Genomic DNA, 13,170 nt, shown 5'->3' on the forward strand with positions numbered 1-13,170 from the left:
TTACTACTATCAGCCTGGGGCGAATATCTCACCCATGTACAACAAGGGCCCCCCACATTTACGGTGTTGGCCATCGTGTTGGAACTTCAACCATACTGTATCTTCGTCACAACTTCCTGCGGCAAACAAGTTCAAGTCTCTATACGCGAAATTCTGCGTCATGTCTCAGTCTCTTTATTCGTCGCTTTCGCTGGAGTCTAACACAATTAGATTGCTTCGCATATTACCGAATGAGAACGGGGAGGCCGGTATCAACTGTACGCTCTTTGTGTACCCACTGCATGATTCGGGAAGAGGTACTCATCGATATGAAGCTTTATCTTATGTATGGGGAGATACAGATAACGCTCGCTCCATTTGCGTAAATAGGCATCGTTTGACTGTCAGGGCAAACCTTCATATCGCCCTCTCGCGCCTTCGAGATCCTATTTTAGACCGCATTATATGGATAGATGCTATTTGTATCAATCAAGAGGACTTAAATGAGTAAGGCCATCGGGTTCAGCTCATGGCGAAGATATACAGCAAAGAAAGTCAAGTGGTAATTTGGCTGGGAGAGGCGGCAGACAATAGTGATCGAGCTCTTGAAGGAATAGTTATTGCCGCAAGCCAATCTGAAATCTCTTCAAATGGAATAACGCGGATGGCAGTTATTGCACTAGTTCAACGTCCCTGGTTTCGGCGCATTTGGGTAAGGGAATATCGCTTGATAGTATTTTAACTGTTACTAAAAGCTGGTATAGGTGATACAAGAAGTTGCCGCAGCTCGACACATACTAATCATGTGTGGTCTTGTTGAGATCGGTGGGTACGCGTTCTGTTCAGGGTTAAATTTATGGAAAGACTCTCTCGAAGCTTATCCAAAATTGCAAAGATTGATTCGTTCGGTGATTTACCTCATGAAGGAAGTAAACTTTCGGCCCAAATATGCAAAAAGTAGCTCGGACAATTTCTCCCTTGATATTCGCCCTTTAAGCGAGCTGATAGAAACATATTATACCCGGGAATCGACCGATGTCCTTGATAAAGTGTATGCTTTACTCGCCATGTGCTCCGATAATCCTACCTCAGCAGGCTTACTCCCCGACTATACCATTCTATGGGAACAACTCTTTCAGCAGCTTGTCCAGTTAATTCTTTGTAAAGAGATAGAAGTGATAATCCCGCAAGACAGAAAGAAAGCAATATTCAAAAGCAAAGGTTGTGTTCTTGGCTTGGTGAGTTCAGTGTACGTTGATGCTGCTTGGAATGACACGCAAAAGGTGAACATCGTTTTCACAGATGCTTTTGAGTATTTGGAAAGCGAAATGAGAATGCAGACTACTTGGAATATCCCAATGATGGAAAAAAACATACAGCGAGGTGACATCTTCTGTATTTTACAAGGGGTTTCAAAGCCAACGATTATCAGGCCTTGTGATGATTATTTCTCTGTCATTATGATTGCAGCAACTTCTATGGATTTCACATTAGAATTGAAATCAGAGTGGTACAAAATTTTGCGTTCAATAACAACTTTCCCACGGGACTTACTACTTGCATGGAACTTGGGGGGGGTCTCGGAAGAAGTTGGTTAGTCTGGAATCTGAGGACTTGAGAGTGCCTATCAGTCCAAACTCAATGCTCGAGGAAGATTCAGAGACGGATGGGACTCAAGAGGCGAAGAAAGATATAGAATCAAGCGAAGAGACACGTAACAGTTTTGAGGTGAAGATTCACGTAAAGGCGAAGGGCTGTTCAGAATCTGGACAGAATTCAGAGGCGAAGGAGAATTCCGATATTGATGAGCATTCGACAGCAGAAGAGTATTCGACAGCAGAAGAGTATTCGACAGCAGAAGAGTATTCGACAGCAGAAGAGTATTCGACAGCAGAAGAGTATTCGACAGCAGAAGAGTATTCGACAGCAGAAGAGTATTCGACAGCAGAAGAGTATTGGAAAGCAAAGGAGTGTTCATATATGAGTGAGAATTCAGAAGCAGGAGAATATCTAAACCTGGATGGGTATTCAGAGACTGGGTCGAGAATATGGGATAACGCAATTAGATTGCATGACGTAGCTCTGATATTGAAAGACTTGAGACTGTATGATGATGCAGAAGTGTTATTTCTGCGACTGATAAAGACAAGAAAACAACTACAAGGAGTCGAACACCCACAAACACTACTCAGTATAGCTGATCTGCAGTTATATTATCGAGAGCGAGGACTCTTGAGGGAGACAGAAGAGTTAGAAGCAATGAAGCATCTCCTTGAGACAGGAGAAAGCGCCGCTCAAGTTTCAGAAGAAGAGGTGGTCGAAATTGCGTCATCATCATCTTGCAAAGCAATGATACTCTTACTCGAGCGGAGAAATGGGCATATTCCGATCACAGAAGAGGTAGTCAAGACAGCAGCAGCTAATTACGAATGCGGAACTGATATAATGAAGCTATTGCTCAGAGAAAGAGAGGATCTTTCAATTGCAGAAAAAGTTGTTCGAATTGTAGCAGGAAATAGGAAGGGATATGAAATGATGAAACTTCTATTTGATAAAATAGGGGACTTTTTGATTACAGAAGATGTTGTTCGAATCGCGGCAGAAAATAAAAACGAAGGATATGAGATAATGAAACTTCTATTTGATAAAAAGAAAGACCTTTTGATTACAGAAGAGACAGTTGGAATCGCAGCAGGAAATTTGAAATATGGAAAATTTCTATTGAAACTGCTCTTTCAGTAAAGAGGAGATCTGATTCCGATTACAAAAGAGATAATTAAAGAAGCAGTAGGGGATGAGAAATGTGGATTCCCTATAATGGAACTACTATTTGAAGAAAGAGGGGATCAGATTTTAATCACAGAGGAAATAGTCAAGAAAGTAGTAGAAAACAAGGGTTGCAGTCCATCTCTAATGCAACTGCTATTTAAAAAAAGGGGGGATCAGATCCCAATCACAGAAGAGACGATGAAAGAAATAGTAGGGAGTATAGATGATGGATTTTCCGTATTGGAATTACTATTCCAAAAAAAGGGGGATCAGATCTTAATCACCCAAGAGATAGTCGAAGTAGCGGCGGGTCGCTTGGTGCAGGGATATGAGACAATGAAGTTTCTCCTGGAAAGAAGAGGGGATCAGATTCTGATCACTGAAAAAATTCTAAAAATCGCAGCAGGGAATTTTTGCAGTGGGCTGAAAATAATACAACTTCTCTTTAAAAAAAGAGGAGATCAATTTCTGATTACAAAAGATATAATTAAAGAAGCAGCAGGGAATAGCTCGCAAGGACCTGAAGTAATGAAGTTTCTTTTAGAAATGAGAGGAGATCAAATTTTGATCACAGAAGAAATATTGAAAATCGCAGCACAGAATAGATGGACAGGATCTGATGTTATACAACTTCTCTTTGAAGAAAGAGAAGATCAAATTCTGATTACAGAAGATATAGTTAAAGAAGCGGCAGGGAATAGGCGGAGAGGATATGATATCCTACAACTTCTCTTGGAAAAAAGAGGGGACCAAATTCCGATCACAGAAGAAGTATTAAGAGTTGCAGCAGGAAATGATGGAACTGGATTTGATATAATACAACTTCTCTTTGAAAAAAGAGAAGATCAAATTCTGATTACAGAAGATATAGTTAAAAAAGCAGCAGGGAATAGCTACAAAGGAGATTGTATAATAAAGCTATTCTTTGAAAAAAAAGGAAATCGAATTCCAGTTACAGAAGAAATATTAAAAATCGCAACAAGGAATGAGGGATACGAGGCACGAGATATGATGTCAAGTTTCTTTGAAAGGCTGGGGGAGCAATTTCCAATCACAGAGGAGACTTTGAAAGAAATATTAGAACTGGCAGCGACGAAGTGGAAGCCATCTTTGGTAAAGCGCCTTTCCACATGGAAACTGAAAGGCCATGGGTAACTAGGGGCGTTCAAGTTGGATTTCTTTTTAAATAGGCTCTATATACACGTCTTTGGGTTGTGAATCGGACGGGTCAGAAGATTTAAATGCCATGGAAATATGCAACTCATCCCACCTGTTGAACCCGTTCATTCCATCTCGCTTTCTGGTGTCTTCTTTTCTTTCTCCTATTCCCCTGAAAACTGATTAGGATAGGGAGTTGATTTAGTTGCATTAATCAGCCATTCTTTAGCTTCATTTCCCCTCCTCCTCACTCCCCTCCCTCCAGTCTACTACGACTCTTCTACATGAACAAACGGAATGAATCATATCATTGAAATAGCCCATTAGATACTAATCTATATAGCTCACACCTTGATTCACATCTTCCGAAAGCCCAAGTTTATCATTCACCCATTTTACTATTTAGATCACAATGTGATGCAATGGATAGATTCTTTCCCTTCTCTAACTGGCTCGGAGAATAACAGCAAGAACATTCATAGAAAAGCTAGGAAAAATAAATGATTTTCAAGTGTGCAGAAAAACAACAAAGAAAATCAAAGGTAAGAACCATAAACGGACAGTAGATAATATATGAGCCGACTGAGAGAGATAAGAAATCCTATGCATACGACCTAGATACTTCCAGTCGTTGTATACCTCACCTCACCTTTCTTCACAAAATGAAGTACGCACAATCCATTCATCAATCCACCACGGAAACATGACTTTCACCCCCCAAGTACTCTACTCCTTTCCCCTCTCAATGCCCGCCCCACTCGTCCCCCTCCCCCCTACTCCTCTCCCCTCCCCCCCACTTAGAACTCTCCTTCATATTCTCCATTTTCCTTTCACCTTCAACAAAAAACGGGCTTGTGGTTTAGTGGTATAATGTTCCCTTAGCATGGGAGAGGTCCGGCGTTCGATTCGCCGCTAGTCCAGTTCACTTCTACATCTTGTCATCTCGCGTCGTCAAAAAATTTACAGTTGATGAACTGTCTTTTTTAGCAAATTTTCTAAGCGAGATTTTTTTTTTTTGCATTTTTCATGTTTTATGTGGGGGACTCCACTATCTCAGAGATTCACAGGGATCAGTGTGCCATGGAAATTTGGACGAATAGATAGGAAGGTTTATTTTAGCCGTCGAATTTTATTTCTATTTTAATCTGTGTGGTCGAAGTGCTGCTCGAAGTGGTGAGGAATTAAGGTTGTTTTGGCGAAGTGCATGATCACTCGGTTGAATTTTCGCCTAGAGTAGCTCGAGTAGTTAAGGCGGCTTTCATTCAGGGGCGTTAGTCTTCATTTCATCTCGATGGCTGGTTCTAATTCTAGATCCATTTGAGAAAATTCAGATTACAAGTAATTTCATGCATCGGTAGGAGGTAATGAGAGTGGAAATTCAAATTTATATTGTCATCGTCTTTCGATGTTTAAATGATCAGAGGACATAACGCCGAATTTCATGGAACTGGCCTGTTTAACGCTTTTATTCTACCCCAAAACTATTTACAATTTACACATAAAAGCGTGAGTTAATTTGATCCATTCAAAACCTCCCCATCAATACCACCTGCAACTCCCTTATCCTGTATTTCCATCTTCTCCTTTGCAGCCTCACCCCCTACTAGTGTGTATTTCGCAGGTACGATATTTTTGAGAGGTGGTAACAGACTCCTTGAGGTTTGACGGGCTTGTTGTGCCATTAATGCATCGATGACTGTGAGAGCTGCCATTGCCTCTACAATAGGTACTGCACGAGGAACAACGCATGGATCATGACGACCCTTGGCTTCGAGAATACCGGAACCACTGCCGTCATAAGTGGCAGTTTGTTGGGCTTGACCAATGGTGGCTGCTGGTTTGAAAGCTACACGGAAATATATGGGTGCACCATTTGTGATACCTCCTTGAATACCAGCAGAATTGTTGGTCTTAGTTGTTAACTTAGGACGAGGAATTCCATTCTTTGATGCACCAGTCTCGAGAGGTGGTACTTCAGTAGCAAGAATAAATGGATCATTGTGTTTGGAACCTGGGACTTCACAGCCACCGAATCCGGATCCGATTTCGAAACCTTTCGAGGCTGGGATACTGAGCATAGCATGGGCGAGCATTGCTTCCATTTTATCGAAACAAGGTTCACCAAGGCCAGAAGGAACATTACGGATTACGCAAGTAACAGTTCCTCCAATGCTATCTTGTTTATCTCTGTATTCTGCGATAATTTCGGCCATTTTCTCGGATGCTTTGGCGTCAGGGCAGCGGACTGGGACGAATTCGTCAACACGTTCACGTGTTACGTCTTGTATCAATGAAAGGAAAGCGGGGTTTGTGGAGGGACTTGGGTGTTCGACGGTTGGAGGGAACATGTGGGTACTGCCGACGGAAGAGACGAATGCGACAATTTCAATTCCGTGTGCGAGCCTTAGATATTTCTCAGCAATTGCACTTGCTGCAACTCTACCAATTGTTTCTCTTGCGCTACTTCTTCCACCACCACTGCTAGCCTTGACACCGTACTTCTCGAGGTATGTCCAATCCGCATGAGAAGGGCGAGGGTAAAGGTCCATTGTTTTGTTTCCATAATCGTGTGGTCGTTGATCTTGATTACGAACAATCATTCCAATCGGTGTGCCAAGGGTAATTCCAAATTCTGTTCCAGATTGGATCTCGACTTTATCTTTTTCATCGCGGGGAGTGGTAAGGGCGGATTGACCTGGACGACGACGAGTCATTTGGGGTTGGATATCTGCTTCTGTGAGCTCCATTCCTGGTGGAACTCCATCGACTATACATCCTACAGAGCGACAATGCGACTCTCCGTAACTATGAGAAGGAAGAGAAGTTAGCACTTTTATGCTGAATGCGTGATGGAGGGGTAACTTGGTGTGGAAATGAGTCTGGTGATGGTGTCAATTGAATTGAATGATTTGTACATACGTAGTAACTTTGAAATATTGACCAAATGTAGACATTTTGAAAAGAAGTATGAGGAATATGGAATAAAGTAGAAAAGGGTATCAACAAGAGTCTATATTATATGTAAATAAAAATCAAAAAATGAATTGATGTGATGACTCTTTTGACTCTTTCTTGACTTTTTCCGAGCCCGGACCCGATTCGTCGGGATGATGTGGGATGATGTGAGATGGGAAAAGAAATACCCTGGTCATCGAGAGTCTGGTGGAGGTAATGTGGTAATGTCCCGAAGAATACCCTTGTCAATTTACTAGGAAATCTGGAAATGTCAATTTATCTGAACCATCTCCGAACTTTGTATGAAGAAGTCAACAAATTCAACGTCCGGAGAGTATATTGGGTGCTTGGATGCTTGGGGATTTCCAAATGTACCAAAAATCAATAATCCCTTCGAGAGGATTAATGCGCCAATTCATCTTACGTGGCAGAAGCACGATAAGCAAAGAGTTCTTTGTTCGAAGAAATGTTTCCACTCATAGTAGTGTATCAATAGGAAGATTCGTCCAAGAAGCTACCAATCCAATCAACAAATCCCAAATATATATATCACGAACAAACGATCCATTCATTAACTTATCCATCGAACATTATCTCCTACAAAAGACCCCCGCAGATTCTACCGTCTTATTTCTCTATACCAATGAACGCAGTATTGTTATTGGACGAAACCAAAACCCTTGGAATGAAGTGAATCTTGGTCTACTCGCACAATCCCCAATTGGAGATGTAGCATTGGTTCGACGACGTTCGGGTGGAGGAACAGTCTTTCACGATCTTGGAAATGTCAATTACTGCGTCATATGTCCTACGTCGCATTTCGATCGCGATAAACATGCCGAGATGGTAGTGAGAGCTTTACATAAACTTGGTGTTGATCGGGCTATGGTTAATGCTCGACATGATATAGTATTGAAGCCAACAAACGTGGGTGCAAGCGGGTTCAAAGTATTCAAGGTATCAGGTTCGGCCTATAAGTTAACAAGGGAAAGATCTCTTCACCACGGTACTTGTTTACTAAACTCTCCAAATATTGCAAACATTGGCAAATTCTTGAGATCCCCTGCAATGAGATTCATCACTGCTCGTGGTGTGGAAAGTGTCAGTTCTTCAGTTGCAAATGTCAAGGTCCGAAATAAGGCATTCGAACAAGCGGTAGTAGAGGAGTTTAGTGCGATGTATGGTCCTCAAGAACCAATACTCTTACGGGAGGATGTCAAAGAAGTTCCCGAGATATCTAAAGGTTTGGAAGAGCTTACTGTGCGTGATTAGACCCTTTCATCTTTCCTCCTTTGAAGAACCTTAAGCTGACAGTTTGGAGAACAGTCTTTAGATTGGATATTCTCACAAACTCCCCAATTTTTGTTTTCAGCAGATGCATCAATAAAAAATAAAAGCACGCAGCTTCCGCTTCCCAAAGACTTGCCACCAGATGTGAGTGTAGAACGGAAAATTGAAACATGATCAACATTACTGATGCAGAGATACAGTTCAAGGCCAACTTCACGGCACGAAACGGGGCTATTATTGAGGCTGATGTAGAATATAAAGAAAATGGCGAAACGGTCCAAATTGGAAAGGACCTAGTGAACAAGAAGATACATGAAATCGAATGGAATATGTTCCCTAGTAGTTTTGCTGAGGAACCTTTGAAATGGTTCAGCAGATTATTTTCCCACAAATTTGTGGATTGGAGAAAGGAACGGAGAAGGGACGCTTGAACTTTCACAGTAGAAAGCTTAATGCGCCTCGAGATTCGAACGTTAGTGTCGTCGCACAAAACGTTAGACTACGGTTCCACGAACAAACGTTTCTTTTGCATGTTCAATATACCAAATAGATACCCAATGACAAGTGTCCCTTTTCATCATAGCCGCATTGACACTTTGTCGATACTTTGAAACAACAAATGTTCACCAATTGAGGTTTATCAAAGCGGGAGATCTGCAACCTGATTGTTTCGCGTAATTTCACCCACGTTTCTTAAATCAAGATAACCCCATAATACTTGCAAGGCATACCGAAAGGAGTGGCGTTACAAATCTCGCAAGCATAACGTTAGAGAAATTGGTATAGTATGGAAGCCTGCAAGAAGGTCTGAAAAGTCGGCGAGTTCGATAGTCTAGCCATTTTTGGTCTGATTTCAAAAATAGAAAAATCGTCAGCGAGACAGGATGATTATTGCATTCTCAAGCATGATCTGTTCCAATATATGGGCTCGAGAGCTTTCAAATGATCACAGCCACCTAATTATCCATCTGTTCTCGAGTTCAAGTCAATGGTCCATGGTTTCTTGTCATCCGAAACATGGATTGGCTTCATGTATGTGGGATAATGAATTTGATTTAGTGTGCGAAGTACCGAGTGTCCCGAGTGTCCATATAAGTATTGAAAGTCGCTCACGAGCATTATCTCTTACCTATCACTCATAATATCTTCTTTCACTCCTTCTATACATTTGAATTTCCCGGCAGGTCCGTTTAATATTATATTCTTTTTATCTAGACCGGTTCTATCTTTTTCATAACAATTATGCAATATTCAACAGTTTTTGTCTCTTTCCTCTTCTCCACTGCTGTGGCAGCTCAGGGTTATAATGGAACCCTTACTGAGACACAGACATGCAAGGAAATGTTGAAGTTGAACGCCTTGGTTCAGTTGGCCAGCAACCAAACCAAGGTCGATGCTATCACCGGAAGTAAGTTGTAATCCGTCATTCTCTGGATTTCACCAACCTTCTCAGCTCTCTATAAATCATCCCTAAGATAGTGAAACTAATATATACCAGATAACGCAACAAGAGCTGCTTCTCTCCAAGCTCAAGCTTCCGCCGCTTCTGTGAAACTTACTGAGCTTCAAAGCAATACAACCCTCATGGCTGACTGCGCCGTCATTGATTCAGCAATTATGACCAATTCATCATGCACCCAACAATTTCTCCTCCAAAAATTCGTTGACTTCGCTGCCAACGAAACACTGGTTACCGCCACCGTCAACAATGACATGACCAAAGTAGCAGAAATCGAACTCAAAGCCTCGGACGCCGCTGAAAAACTTCAAACATTACAATCAAATGCTACATTACAAGCAGCTTGTCCTGCAGTCTTCATGGCGGATGAATGTAAAATGGTGGTTGCCCTTCAGAAAATCGCGGATTTAGCCATGGATGATTCGAAATTGAGTAAGATTGCAAAGGGCAATTCGACAAAGGAGGCAAATATTAAGGCCGCGGCTAGTGTGGCTAGTATGCAGGTTATGATGTTGGAGGCCAATGCTACTTTGATGGCGGAGTGTCAGAGTATGGGTATTGAGGTTTCAAATGGTGAGTTCTTTTTTGTTTTGTTTGGGTTCTGGAGAAAGCGAGAGAGAAAGACGACATGAATGAAGACTAATTTTTGGGATTCAATAGCTGCGACGGAAAAATCAACTTCGTCCACTACCGCTAAGTCGACCGCCAGTATTAATCATATAAGTCTTACTGCCCTCTTTATGAGTGTTTTGGCTATGGGCATGGCTACGTTGTAGATTTTCTTAAATGGAATACGGGGATTGGGGGTTGAGATAGGATAGGGATGATGATTTAGATGAGGGTGGGGGTTTTAGAGTATATATATTAGAAATGGAATGGGATTGGGAATGAATAGAATATAATTTACATTCGTTTACGTATCGTAGAATTTGATGGGTAGATGTGATTTTGTGGTTTTGATGGTGTTTAGTGAGGTATGTTAGATAGGAGTGTTTGGCTAGGTTTTTTCTTGATTCGGTTATTGCTTGTTGAGCTTGTTGGACTTGTGGATTGTAGCTTTTCATTTTACTTCGATTTTTAACAAAACCCTTTATCAAATGTGTTGTACATTCTATCCTAAATGCCATATAATCTCTACTATACAGGTACTTCTAGTAATCCCCCAAGAGCTTCTCAATAAACGAAACATATCAGTGCGGTCAGGCGAGCCCAACTGATTCCATCAATCAACATCAATACTGATATATGAGACGCGAATCTTCTTCATGTGATCGATTGATGACATTTTTCTGTGGATTGTTGTTAGCGAATGAATGTGATTATTTATTTATTGGGGGATCTTACTTTTTTATTTATTTATAATAATGACGACAATATTATTAATAACACATCTTTGGAATGGAGTAGGCTGATAGACTGGAGCGAGAGAACAAGAGATGGAAACACTTGATGCGTTACAACGTTGAGTCCAGAAAGAAAATTAAAGAGTTCTTTTTCAAGCTTTTTCAATTCGCCATTGTTCTCGTTAATGTAGTACGCTTCGTGATGGAGCAGTAATCTCTTGCATCAGTATCCATTACCTGCGACTAGGCTTGGGCGATTTCTTGATTATGAGTAGGTTTACAAAGTTAGTGGCGCTCTTCCAAAGTACAAGGTCCCGTGTCTCCCGATACAGTAAAATAAGGGCGTTAATTGCAACTCATGCGGCATTCCCTCGATAGTTCAGCAAATATTCCCACAACGCCTCAAGTGAATCCCAAAGCAAACAAACGTAAACGCCGCATTGTACAAGTACAGTACCAACCAACGTATAATCCGTGAACATAATTTTCAAATGTACATAACCGATTGATCCATAGAAATTTGCCTAAGAGTCAGTGAAAGTCTTCCAAACGACTTCCGTAGATTAGTGGGCCTCATGAAACCTTGGCCTGGGATAATTCCAGGTCCTCCATCCAACTCGCTCCAAAGCACATCTTTTTGTCTCGCGGATAGCAATCCAGTTCCGCTCACTCCAAGGACCAGATTGAGACCGAGATTTTGCTCGATACCCTCTATTATATGTGCCATGATATCGCAGAAGACCATTCCCTGTATGCATGGCTCTGACACAGACAAGCCGCCGAAAGCGAGGCCAGGGAGTTGTACAACAGGATTTGTGGCACTCTGATCAATGCGGATAGCCATGAGTTCAACGCTCAGCTCGCAGAGTGTAATGATTTGGCTGAAGACACTTGTGATGATTAGAGCAAGAGGGGCGAACAAAAGTTCTGAAGAGGGAGGAGAATTTGGTGAATAGATCGACGTTGAATTGCGAGGTTTTCCTAAGTGTGCTTGCGATGATAATGTTAATGACTCCAGCGATTTTGTTTCTGTTGTTTGCGTCGAATACGACATGCCACGCTCCGTTTGCCCGCTGATAATCCGTCTCAAGATAAACTTCAAGTCTTGGGATGCCTTTAACAGGAACTGAGCCAGCGTAAGGTTTTCAATGAACAGCGGGCCTCTTTCATAAACGATGCCGTTGAAATCCAATGTTGCTCTATTTGCTTCCACAGCAACCATACGGATGTGCAAGTTGAGGTTCATCTTGGAAAGCTCAGCCATGGCATCTGCAATTGTGATGAATCGTACTCGACGTGCGCATGGCGCCTGCGAGATATCTTCTTCGGCGCCATGAATACTATCAGCAGGCGATGAGGCTGTTGAGGGGGGCGTATTGAGCGGGGAGGCAGTTGATGAAGCGCTGCTAAAGCTCAAATCGTCGTTGGATAAGAAAAAGTTGCGATCAAGGTCATTGGAAGCATCCCATGCAAGGAGGTTTTGATCAAAAGAGTTTATATCAACAGCTGGCCATACTTGGGCTCCGGAGTAAGTTTCATTGTCTGTTGGAACGAGTGTAGTTATTGAAGTGTCCATTGGAAATTCTATGCCCCAATTCTGGTAATAGCCTTCCTTAACCAAAGAAGCTTCATGAGATGTGGTGGGATTTGCGACATGGTTGTGTACCTTAGCTGGTGCAACTTTCCGATTACTGATAGTTGAGCCTGTGTTATTTCGGTGTTTGTGTGCCTGAGCATCTGCAGTAGGAGCTCTTCGCGGTCTTCCAACTCTCTTTTGTTGTCCTACAATGCAATCTAGGTTGAGAAGCGTGCACCGCGCACATTTGGAGTCGTTTGCATATACGCGTTGACATCTCGCCTTGATCTTTCTACAGCACTCACACGAAAATCGTCTTTGTGATGGATGAACCGAACCGCCCATGTTAAATTTTCCATGCATCAATGAATGTCCAGAATACCTACGTACAGTCAATAGAGAGAGTACTTAGTAAATGTTTACAAACAGATGCATAAAACCCCTGGGTCACGCCCCTCGAAACCCTCCGCGGAGGGTTTTGAGTGTACGTCCGTACGGATTAGTGATCATATCTTGGAGCAGCCGATTGTGGCTATCTTTGGTTCCGCTAAAACTTTATTTCTAATCTTTTTATGGGGCCATGCAGAAACCTTAAATTTTAAGATTGATTTGATGGGGCTCAAACATCTGCTCGCGATCGG

The 13,170-nt window shown here is 42.0% G+C and overlaps 6 protein-coding genes across 6 annotated transcripts; 4 read left to right on the plus strand and 2 right to left on the minus strand.

Annotated features, from left to right (window-relative positions):
• Positions 1-508: 508 nt before the first annotated feature.
• On the plus strand, positions 509-2,721 carry EAE97_006929 (uncharacterized protein; the record flags this gene model as incomplete). The annotated part of the gene is made up of 3 exons (XM_038877442.1): positions 509-691; positions 744-1,572; positions 1,634-2,721. The coding sequence occupies 3 exons, from the start codon at positions 509-511 to the stop codon at positions 2,719-2,721; spliced, it is 2,100 nt and encodes a 699-aa protein (XP_038731632.1).
• Positions 2,722-3,276: 555 nt separating this feature from the next.
• Positions 3,277-3,903, plus strand: EAE97_006930 (uncharacterized protein; the record flags this gene model as incomplete). The annotated part of the gene is made up of 1 exon (XM_038877443.1): positions 3,277-3,903. The coding sequence occupies one exon, from the start codon at positions 3,277-3,279 to the stop codon at positions 3,901-3,903; it is 627 nt and encodes a 208-aa protein (XP_038731633.1).
• Positions 3,904-5,217: 1,314 nt separating this feature from the next.
• On the minus strand, positions 5,218-7,144 carry EAE97_006931 (uncharacterized protein). Its single transcript, XM_038877444.1, has 2 exons — positions 6,826-7,144; positions 5,218-6,711 (listed from the first exon to the last, which is right to left on the minus strand). Exons 1-2 carry the CDS (start codon positions 6,858-6,860, stop codon positions 5,418-5,420), a joined length of 1,329 nt encoding a protein of 442 aa, XP_038731634.1. The 5' UTR covers positions 6,861-7,144; the 3' UTR covers positions 5,218-5,417.
• An 86-nt stretch (positions 7,145-7,230) lies between these two features.
• Positions 7,231-8,582, plus strand: EAE97_006932 (uncharacterized protein; the record flags this gene model as incomplete). Its single annotated transcript, XM_038877445.1, has 3 exons — positions 7,231-8,121; positions 8,188-8,295; positions 8,352-8,582. The coding sequence occupies 3 exons, from the start codon at positions 7,231-7,233 to the stop codon at positions 8,580-8,582; spliced, it is 1,230 nt and encodes a 409-aa protein (XP_038731635.1).
• An 811-nt stretch (positions 8,583-9,393) lies between these two features.
• EAE97_006933 (uncharacterized protein) lies at positions 9,394-10,386 on the plus strand (the record flags this gene model as incomplete). The annotated part of the gene is made up of 3 exons (XM_038877446.1): positions 9,394-9,559; positions 9,650-10,183; positions 10,271-10,386. 3 exons carry the CDS (start codon positions 9,394-9,396, stop codon positions 10,384-10,386), a joined length of 816 nt encoding a protein of 271 aa, XP_038731636.1.
• A 1,054-nt stretch (positions 10,387-11,440) lies between these two features.
• On the minus strand, positions 11,441-12,874 carry EAE97_006934 (uncharacterized protein; the record flags this gene model as incomplete). The annotated part of the gene is made up of 1 exon (XM_038877447.1): positions 11,441-12,874. One exon carries the CDS (start codon positions 12,872-12,874, stop codon positions 11,441-11,443), a length of 1,434 nt encoding a protein of 477 aa, XP_038731637.1.
• Between the last annotated feature and the right edge of the window lie 296 nt (positions 12,875-13,170).

This window comes from Botrytis byssoidea (genome assembly GCF_014898295.1).
Source record: "Botrytis byssoidea strain MUCL 94 chromosome Unknown BBYS_013, whole genome shotgun sequence".
In the NCBI taxonomy this organism is placed as follows: domain Eukaryota; kingdom Fungi; phylum Ascomycota; class Leotiomycetes; order Helotiales; family Sclerotiniaceae; genus Botrytis; species Botrytis byssoidea.

Bases quoted from the DNA above. Each gene is read 5' to 3' on its own strand.
- EAE97_006931 (XM_038877444.1), bottom strand. From the start codon at position 6,860: ATGTCTACATTTGGTCAATATTTCAAAGTTACTAC. The intron at 6,712-6,825 runs GTATGTACAAAT...TCCTTCTCATAG, and splicing joins CAATATTTCAAAGTTACTAC to TTACGGAGAGTCGCATTGTC.